Source organism: Gekko japonicus, unplaced genomic scaffold (assembly GCF_001447785.1).
Source record: "Gekko japonicus isolate JY-2015 unplaced genomic scaffold, Gekko_japonicus_V1.1 scaffold4345, whole genome shotgun sequence".
Classification (NCBI taxonomy): Eukaryota; Metazoa; Chordata; class Lepidosauria; order Squamata; family Gekkonidae; genus Gekko; species Gekko japonicus.
The window spans coordinates 66901-76786 of record NW_015168172.1 but is presented as its reverse complement, the minus strand read 5'-3'; the positions used below and the strand labels follow the sequence as shown (position 1 = coordinate 76786).

Sequence of the window (9886 nt, the reverse complement as noted above, 5' to 3'; positions counted from 1 at the left end):
GTACTTGGATGGGAGACCCCCAAGGAAGCCCAGGGTTGCTACGCAGAGGCAGGCCATGGCAGACCACCTCTGTTTGTCTCTGCCTTGACCTGGATGTCCCAGGCTAGTCCAATCTGGTAAGATCTCGGAAGCTAAGCAGGGTTGGCCCTGGTTGGTATTTGGATGGGAGACCACCAAGGAAGTCCAGGGTCGCTATGCAGAGGCGGGCCATGGCAAACCGCCTCTGCTCATCTCTTGCCTTGAAAGTTCTGTGGGGTTGCCAGACATCAGCTGCGACCTGACAGCAAAAACGAAGTGGGTCTTGGGGGAGACCTTCCTCTGCTTGAGACCCTGGAGAGGCGGTGGCAGTCGGAGAAGATGAAACGGAGCTAGATGGACCCAAGAGTCTGACTCTGTGTGAGGCCGCTTCCCATGTTCCTCTAGGCAAATTCCTTGACTGCCAGTTTCTGCTGGCATTACTCATGTATTTTTTTAAATACCCATGGCTTGACTCCCGCAGTAAAGAGCCCAGGGGGCGGGCACATGCAACAAGCCTCACCACCTGCTCCCAGCAGCCCTCAGTCAGAGCAAGAAGCAGCCAGGTAAGCTGCAGAGCCCCCCTCCTGGCCCCCCATCCAAAACAGTCCAGTGGCACCTTTAAGACCAGGTTTTATTCAGGTACAAGCTCTCCCTCCTCTGTGAGGACAGATCTGCACATCCCCCCCCCCAATAGCTAGCAACCCAAAAAAGTCCAGTGGAGCCTGACTAGTGGGTGTTGCCTTCTGACACACTTCCGGTGAGGTCAGGGGGTGTGGCATATGCAAATGAGTTATGCTAATGAGCCCCTGCACCTCTTTTTCTACGAAATGACCCCTGTCCGTAGATCCCCCGTCCAAAACAGTCCAGTGGCACCTTTAAAACCAGGTTTTATTCAGGCACAAGCTCTCCCTCCTCTGCGAGGACAGATCTGCACGTCCCCCCCCCCATAGCTAGCAATCTGAAACAGTCCAGTGGAGCCTGAGTGGTGGGTGTTGCCTTCTGACACACTTCCGGTGATGTCAGGGGGTGTGACATATGCAAATGAGTTATGCTAATGAGTTATGCTAATGTGCTCCTGCACCTCTTTTTCTACGAAATGACCCCTGGCTTGACTGATGCCTATATATGGTGGAGCTTCCTTCCTGCAGAAAACAGGAGTGGCCGTCGATTTTGAACATTTTGGGGTTATTTTTTTAAACACTCCAGGTAAAATCCAGATTTTTGCCTTCGTGCATTTCAGGACGGCCACCCTGCACTGCAGGACTTCTCCGGCTGAGGACCTGGGAGGAACGTTTTGGAGGCGGCCGCCAGCGGGAAGAGGGGTGCGCGGACAGACCGTCTTCGCTGGGGGGAGCCCTCCAAGACCTCTGCATTCCCCCCTCTTCTGGCTGGGGAGGAGGACGATGGCCGGATCCAGCCCGCTGACGTTCCTGGTGACGCTCTCTCTCCAGTCCCTCATCGCCTCCACGCTGGGCCAAGGTGGGTGCCGCTTCTACCCCCTCCACGGAAAGCATGATGGCAAGTTGTTTTGCCAGCTCCGGATTGTGAAATATCTGGAGATTTGGGGGGTGTGGAACCTGGGGAGGGCAAGGTTTTGGGGAGGGGAGAGACTTCAGCACAGTCCCGTACCTACAGCGGGGCTTTCGGGAGGCTCTGCCCCACCAGAATGTCTCCTGTAAGTGCTTTTTTCAATCATTTTAAAACATTTTTTTAAGACGTGTGCTCCTTTAAGCAGAGTGGGGTGCTGTGGTTGACTACTTCCCGCACTGAGCAAGGGGGTTGGAGTAGGTGACCTCTAGGATCCCTTCTCTTTTGGTGTAGCAGTTATGTGCCAGTTTGGTGTAGGGGTTAAGTGTGCGGACTCTGATCTGGGAGAACTGGGTTTGATTCCCCACTCCTCCACTTGCAGCTGCTGGTGTGACCTTGGGTCAGTCACAAGCTCTCTCAGAGCTGTTCTTTCAAGGGCAGTTCTCGAGAGAGCTCTCTCAGCCCCACCAACCCCACAGGGTGTCCGTTGAGGGGAGGGATTGTAAGCCGCTCTGAGACTCCTTTGGGTAGTGAAGGGCAGGGTATAAATCCAATCTCTTCTTCTTCTTCTTCTCACTCTGTCTGTGTCAAGAAACTAGTCTCCTTTAAGATAATTTTTCTGCCTAAGTGTTTTCTTGACTGTCAAAGTCCTCACCCCCACCTGCCGGCTTGTTCTCAGAATTGTTGCTCAGGCTGGCAGAAGGGATTAACTTGTAGCAGCTGCAAACTGTCATCTAAAGTGGTTGACAGCTTGCAATGGAGAGATCTATCCGGGTCACGGCTTTCTATTGGCTGAATGGCTTTTCTTTCTGCACGGAGGACTTCAGCCCCACCAGGAAGAAAACTGCCCCACAAGCCACAAAATCCAGGCTACGGGCCTGCTTCAGCGGGGTATACATGCCCACAGAGCCCACCTTCAAAAGCGGCCCATTTCTCCAGGCGAACTGATTTTTCTTGGCTGGAGATGAGTTGCAGTGCCAGGAGATCTCCAGTCAATACTTGGAGGTTGGCAACCTTAATGGGAGGGGAGAGCTAGTTGGAGCCTTTGTTTGGGGCCAGAAGAGGGTTGGCGGGGGGGCAGAGTTTCTGGGCTGCGTTCCCCAGGGCTATTTCTGGGCAGGAACGCACAGGAACGGAGTTCCCGCTGGCTCCTGAGTTGGCCACGCCCAGCAGGAACTTATTAGCATAATAGGCCACACCCAACAGCAGAAACCCATTGGGATTGGCTACATTAGGAGTGTGTGGCCTAACATGCAAAGGAGTTCCTGCTACAAAAAAAAAGGCCCTGGGTTTTGACAACAAACAAGGTAAGCAGAATAAGAAGCAAAAGGTGGGTGTGGCTGGATGACCACACTTCTGGCAACATGGGGGTGCGGCCTAATGGGCTAATGAGCTGTGCTGTCAGGGGTGTGGCCTAATATGCTAATGAGTTTCTACTGTTGGGTATGCCTTATTATGCGAATGAGTTCCTGCTGGGCTTTTTCTACAAAAAAAGCCCTGGCGTTCCCGCTTTCTTGTGGGCTGTGTCTCATGCCTTCTTTCTTTCTTTGCCAAGAAAGAACACCGGGTGACTCCAGTTCACCTTCCCCCTATCAACAAAACAGTTCCTTCCGAGGGGGGGGGAAAGCCCCAAGGTTTCAGAGCCCCAACTCCCCGCCCCTCAATTGTGAAACAAATGCCGCAGATCCTTCCTCTCCGGTCCTGACCAGTGTTCCCTCTAAGCCGAGTTAGTGTGAGCCGGCTCACAGTTCTTTAGCCTCCGGCTCACACAGTTCCGTCTCCGCTCAGGAAGGGATGGCCCCAGAGCAAACTAACTTACGCAGCAGCCGAATTGCTCTCTCACAGCTTGAATGCCAGGACCTCACAAAGTAAAATTTATGCTCACAAGACACCACAGTTTAGAGGGAGCATTGGTCCTGACCCCTCCCCTGTGCAATTGCGGCAAATGACTGGTTGGGTTTCAGACCGGAGTTGGAGGGCGAGAGGAATATTTGAAAACTTTGTAAGTTCTTCAAAACGAGCCCTTTGCCATCGAAAATGGGGAGCGTGGGATTTCTAAATCCGGTTTGTGCTCGGGTGACTCTTGCCTCAGCTTGAGCGTCATGGTATTGTTCGCTCAGTCAAACGCACATCTCAAAACTGTCATCTCCAAAACAGTCACTCCAACTGGAAGCCTGCCTGTGCATGCTGTTGGATAAGAAGAAGAGAAGAAGAAGACGACGAAGAAGAGCTTGTATTTATATCCTGCCCTTCACAACCCAAGGGAGTCTCAGAGCGGCTGACAAACTCCTTTCCCCACAACAGAAGACACCCTGTGAGGTAGGTGGGGCTGAGAGAGCTCTGACAGAACTGCTCTTTTTCAAGGACAGCTCTGACCAGAACTATGGCTTGCCCAAGGTCATCCAGCAGCTGCAAGTGGAGGAGTGGGGAATCAAACCCAGTTCTCCCAGATTAGAGTCTGCCACTCTTAACCACTACACCAAACTCGCTGTGGGGCTGAGAGAGCTCTCTCGAGGACTGCATTTGACAGAACAGCTCTGAGAGGACTTGTGACTGACCCAAGGTCACACCAGCAGCTGCCTGTGGAGGCAGAGTGAGGTATCAAACCCGGTTCTCCCAGATTAGAGTCTGTGCTTCTTAGCACTACACCGACCTGGTCCTCTCCTTCCTTACAATCTCCTTCCCTTCCTCTCCCCACCACAGACACCCTGTGGGGTAGGTGGGGCTGAGAGAGCTCTCTCGAGGACTGCCCTTGAGAGAACATCTCTGAAAGAACTTGTGAATGGCCCAAGGTCACACCAGCAGCTGCATGTGGAGGAGTGGGGACTCAAACCCAGTTCTCCCAGATTAGAGTCCGCGCTCCTAACCACTACACCAAACTGGCTCTACACCAAAGCTGAAGCCCCCCAAATCTTGTTGGTTTCTCAGCTGCTACCGGACTCAAATTCAGCTTTTAAAATGTTTCCGTTTCTTAGAGCTTTTGCAAAACATTCGGCATCCAAGTATACGGAAGAGATAATTTTTAGAACTGAATTTTCTTTTGCCTCTGGTGTTTCGGGGGGGGGGGTTGGGGGGTCAGTCACTCGTACCTCCTGGAAAGCAGGCGGACAGCCACTTGGAAAGGGCCCTAAAACGCCCACTTCCTGTTGATCCAGGCGCAGGCTGAAGTCAGAGTTTCCCCGAAAGCAGAACTGAAACTCCCCTTCCTCGGAGCGTGGCATCCTGGCGAGGGAGCGAGGGCTCCTTGACGTGAGCCTGTTCCCAGCCGCCTCCACCTGTAACCAGCCAGGTGCTTTCCGGGCGTGGCCTCGGCAGGTTGCTCCGGCTGAGTCGCTCGTGACCGAGGAGGGTGTGGGTTCTGGCAGGCAGAGAGAAGGGAGGGCCGCCGGAAGCGGGTTGCGCCACTTTCAGTCCTGGCTGGGCGATAGCAGAGACGGTCTGAAGGAGAGCCACCATGTCTCTCCCAGGACGGAGGCGGGGGAGGTAGGGCAGGCCCAGTTTGGTGTCGTGGTGAAGTGCACGGTCTCTAATCCGGGAGAACCGGGTTGGAATCCCCACTCCTCCATTCGCAGCTGCTGGGTGACCTTGGGCAAGCTGTAGTTCTCTCAGAGCTGTTCTCTCAAGGACAGTTCTGTCAAGAGCTCTCTCAGCCCTGCCTACCTCACAGGATGTGTGTTGTGGGGAGGGGAAGGGAAAGGAGTTTGTGAGCGGCTCTGAGACTCCGAGTGAAGGGCGGGGTATAAATCCAATCTCCTCCAGTTTGGTGTCGTGGTGAAGTGCGCAGACTCTAATCTGTGAGAACTGGGTTTGATGCTCCACTCCTCCACCTGCAGCTGCTGGATGACCTTGGGCAACCCATAGTTCTGGTCAGAGCTGTCCTTGAAAAAGAGCCGTTTCTGTCAGAGCTCTCTCAGCCTCGCCTACCTTGCAGGGTGTCTTCTGTTGTGGGGTGGGGAAGGGAAAGGAGTTTGTAAGCCGCTTTGAGACTCCTTTGGGTAGTGAAGGGCGGGTTATAAATTCAATCTCCTCCTCCTCCTCTTCACTACAGTTGTGCAAACGATAGCAGACCCAATTCTAAATTCCCTCAAGTGCTGTCACAGGCAGTAAGTGGTGGGAAAGACCTCCACCTGAGACCCCGGAGAGCAACTGCCAGTCTGAGTAGACAATACTGACCTTGATGGACCAGGGGTCTGATTCAGTATGAGGCTAGGGGCATTGAGGGGTGATGGCTCAGTGGCAGAGCCTCTGCTTAGCACACAGAAGGTCCCAGGTTCAATCCCCAGCATCTCCAGTTAAAAAGGACCAGGCAGCAGGGCATGGGAAAGACCTCCGCCTGAGACCCTGGAGAGCTGTACAGAGGGGCCATGGCTCAGTGGCAGAGCCTCTGCTTGGCATGCAGGAGGTCCCAGGTTCAATCCCCGGCATCTCCAGTCAAAAGGACCAGGCAGGAGGGCATGGGAAAGACCTCCGCCTGAGACCCTGGAGAGCGTAAAGAGGGGCCGTGGCTCAGTGGCAGAGCCTCTGCTTGGCATGCAGGAGGTCCCAGGTTCAATCCCCGGCATCTCCAGTCAAAAGGACCAGGCAGCAGGGCATGGGAAAGACCTCCGCCTGAGACCCTGGAGAGCTGTAAAGAGGGGCCATGGCTCAGTGGCAGAGCCTCTGCTTGGCATGCAGGAGGTCCCAGGTTCAATCCCCGGCATCTCCAGTTAAAAGGATCAGGCAGGAGGTGACGGGGAAGACCCCCACCTGAGACCCTGGAGAGCTGCTGCCAGTCTGGGTAGACAATGCTGACCGTGATGGATTCAGTAGAAGGCAGTTCCAGGCGTGTTCATGTGTGGCGATATGATGCCCAAAACCGGCCCTTCTTTTTCCTCGCTGTTCCTAACTCTATCATTTTTTTTTGTCTCCTCTCAAATCGAGTAGACAACAGCACAGCAGAACCCACGTCGTCCACCACTGCTCGATATCACCTTTCGGTACGTCTTGTCTTTGTCCGTTGGTCTGAGCGCTTTCTAGGGGTGGCGGGCGTGTCTGGAGGAGGTGGCCTTGCTTTGGGTATCCACCGCCTCCCTGGAGGGATGTGGGGAAGGGGATCCGACCCTTCATCAGCCCTGTCCTGCTGTGGCCACTCCAGGTGTTGATGTCCCGCCATTACACAAAAGCAGTTGCCGTAAATAGAAAAACAAAATGAGAGCCTTTGGCTGATTCTGCATTGGTTTCCCCGTTGTTTTACGAAATCCACCTTGGAACAGAAATTCCCCTCCGCACTACTGCGTGCCGCGTTCGCTTTCTTCGATAATCGGGTTTTATGGTAGCCTCCACACTCCATGCCGCTTTTGTTTTCTTTCACCATCGGATTTTATGGTAGCCTCCACACTCCATGCCGCTTCCGCTTTCTTTCACCATCGGGTTTTATGGTAGCCTCCACACTCCATGCTGCATTCACCTTCTTCGATCGGGTTTTGTGGTAGCCTCCACAGTCCATGCCGCTCTTGCTTTCTTCGATCATTGGGTTTTATGGTAGCCTCCACACTCCATGCCGTGTTCACCTTCTTCAGTCATCGGGTTTTATGGTAGCCTCCACACTCCATGCCGCTTTCGCTTTCTTTCACCATTGGGGTTTATGGTAACCTCCACACTCCATGCCGTGTTCACCTTCTTCGATCATCCGGTTTTATGGTAGCCTCCACAACTACATGCCCCTTTCATCTTCTTCGATCATCGGGTTTTATGGTAACCTCCACATTCCATGCCACTTTCGCCTTCTTCGATCATTGGGTTTTATGGTAGCCTCCACACTCCATGCCGCTTTCACTTTCTTTGATCATCGGGTTTTATGGTACTGTCTGCATAGATTTATGGCCATTCAGGGGTGACTTTGCAGTCAGTACGGCGTTGGCCCGGGGTATCTGAAGGTGGTTTTGAGCGTCACTTTCCCCTCCCAGTTGAGAAAATGCGGAGCGGATGCTAGATGCAGAATCGGCCAATGAAGGAACAGAATTCTTGATGGTAAACGGGGAGCGCCCTTCTCTCTGGTGCCATCAGTGGAGATTGGGGATGGGTATCATGACGGTCTGAAGAAGCAGTGAGCCAGGTTTGGGCTATGGGACTTGGGTCAGAATTAGGGTTCTCTCAGAGCTGTTCTCTCAGGAGCCGTTTCTGTCAAGAGCTCTCTCAGCCCCACCTACCTCACGGGGTGTCTGTTGTGGGGAGGGGAAGGGAAAGGAGTTTGTGAGCCGCTCTGAGACTCCCTTGGGTAGTGAAGGGCAGGGTATGAATCCAATCTCTTCTTCTTCTTCTTTTACCTCACAGGGTGTCTGTGGTGGGGAGGGGAAGGGAAAGGAGTCTGTAAGCTGCTCTGAGACACCTTTGAGTAGTGAAGGGTGGGGTATAAATCCAATCTCTTCTTCTTCTTCTTTTACCTCACAGGGTGTCTGTGGTGGGGAGGGGAAGGGAAAGGAGTTTGTAAGCCCCTCTGAGACTCCCTTGGGTAGTGAAGGGCAGGGTATAAATCCAATCTTTTCTTCTTCTCTTCAGTAGTGGGGATTCGAACCTGGGTCTCCCAGATCCTAGTCTGTCGCCCCAACCACTACAGCACACTGGCCCTCTGGCAGTCCACTCGGGTCCCTCCCCTCCCCAAACCCCACCCTCCCTTGACCCAGCCCCACAGAGGTGATGCCGGACACTTTTGCAATAGTCCACGCCTTCCCTTCCCTTCCCTTCCCTTCCCCACAACAGACACCCTGTGAGGGAGGTGGGGCTGGGAGAGCTCTTTTGAGGACTGCCCTTGAGAGATCAGCTCTGAGAGAACTTGCGACTGACCCAAGGTCACACCAGCAGCTGCATGTGGAGGAGTCGGGAATCAAACCCGGTTCTCCCAGATGAGAGTCCGCGCTCCTAACCACAACACCAAAGTGGCTTAGACTTCTGTGCCCATCCTGTCTGGCAGGCAGTGACTTCTCTCTCTCTCTGTTTCCACGGGGCAGAGCTCGGAGCTCGCAGCAGCCATCGCAGTGCCGACCGTCTTTTGCGTCATCCTATTGATCGGCCTCCTGGTCTTCATGGGACTCAAAATCCGGGAGAAGCGCCAGACGGAGGGCACGTACCGGCCGAGCAACGAGGAGCAGGTGGGTGCCCGCGTGGCGACGAACGCCAACCTCAAGCTGCCTCCGGAGGAGCGACTCATCTGAAGCGGGGAAAGGGCGCCGCTCTTGGGCGCTAACTGGCATGGAGCCGCTTGGAGCTTAAAGATGAAATGGACCTACCGCTTGCCGGGACGGCCCCAAGCTTCCGAGACGAGCCGGCTGCACGCTGCTGTTGACGGGAGAGGCCGCCGTGGCTGTCACGGGGCTTTTGAGGACCCTGAGAGCCGACGGCTGGCGCTTGATGCAACGTCCATCTCAGATCTCATTTTGACCGGCTTGTTGGATGGAGGTGGCAAGCTGGTGCCAACGGCCTGGTGCTGGGTTCTCCTTCCTTTGCGGGGTGGGGGAGGGGAAGAAGAACTCTCCTCCGTGCCGCCAGAGCTGACACCGGTTGTCGTCTTGCGCATCTACGGAAAGGACACGGGAGTTCCGGTGGTTTCCGGAGGCCCGCCACTTGTGGTCTGGAGCACGCGGGAGGGGGGGAATGTTGGGAGTTGTATATTTAATTTTTTTTTTAAGCCAAGTGTATTGCACTGTGCCTTGAAGCGTGCCACTATTTAATAAAAAAAGAAAAGAAAACCCGGCTCCCTTTTCCTGCACCGTGGGAGCAGGTGGTGGCAGCAGGCCCTGGAAGGAAGTTCGGTGCACGCGCCACCTGGCGCATTCGGTTTCCTGGGTGGAAAGGTGACTCCATGCACCTTTAAATAAATAAAAGGAAGGCAAGGCCAAACTCAGCCTGGCAGAGGGAGGGAGGGCAGACCTCAGAGGGGGGCTTGTAACCTTTTTATGCAAGCTAGTCAGAAACCTTCCATGCCTGGTGCGTAACAGTAACTCCAAGGGTCTGCGTTGCCACTGTGGAGCAGCCCAGAGACTGACTCCTGAATCAGCCGGGAATCTCCCTTCCTCTTGGGAAGATCACAAGAAGGGAGGGCCGGAAGGGTTGTCTCCAGGGGTCATTTCCTGCGGGAGCGCACAGGAGCGGAGCTCCGGCAGTAAGGAGCCCAGGGGGCGGGCACATGCAACAAGCCCCATCCCCTGCTCCCAGCAGCCCTCAGTCAGAGCAAGAAGCAGCCAGGTAAGTTGCAGAGCCCCCCTGGCCCCCCAGTCCAAAACAGTCAAGTGGCACCTTTAAGACCAAGTTTTATTCAGGTACAAGCTCTCCCTCCTCTGTGAGGACAGATCTGCATATTTACCAC

The 9886-nt window shown here is 54.4% G+C and overlaps 1 protein-coding gene across 3 annotated transcripts in view; it reads left to right on the top strand.

The window, feature by feature from the left end:
• The window catches only part of CRB3 (crumbs family member 3), a 25290-nt gene extending 16052 nt beyond the window's left edge, over positions 1–9238 (top strand). For 2 of the 3 annotated variants that reach the window (XM_015414972.1, XM_015414971.1), the window contains 3 exons: positions 1259–1497; positions 6466–6521; positions 8532–9238. In XM_015414972.1, the coding sequence (XP_015270458.1) occupies positions 1422–1497; positions 6466–6521; positions 8532–8735 (336 nt within the window). In that variant the 5' untranslated portion in view covers positions 1259–1421 and the 3' untranslated portion in view covers positions 8736–9238. The remainder of the gene's footprint in view (positions 1–1258; positions 1498–6465; positions 6522–8531) is intronic. The other variant, XM_015414973.1, reaches the window with a different exon arrangement.
• The last annotated feature ends 648 nt before the right edge of the window (positions 9239–9886 follow it).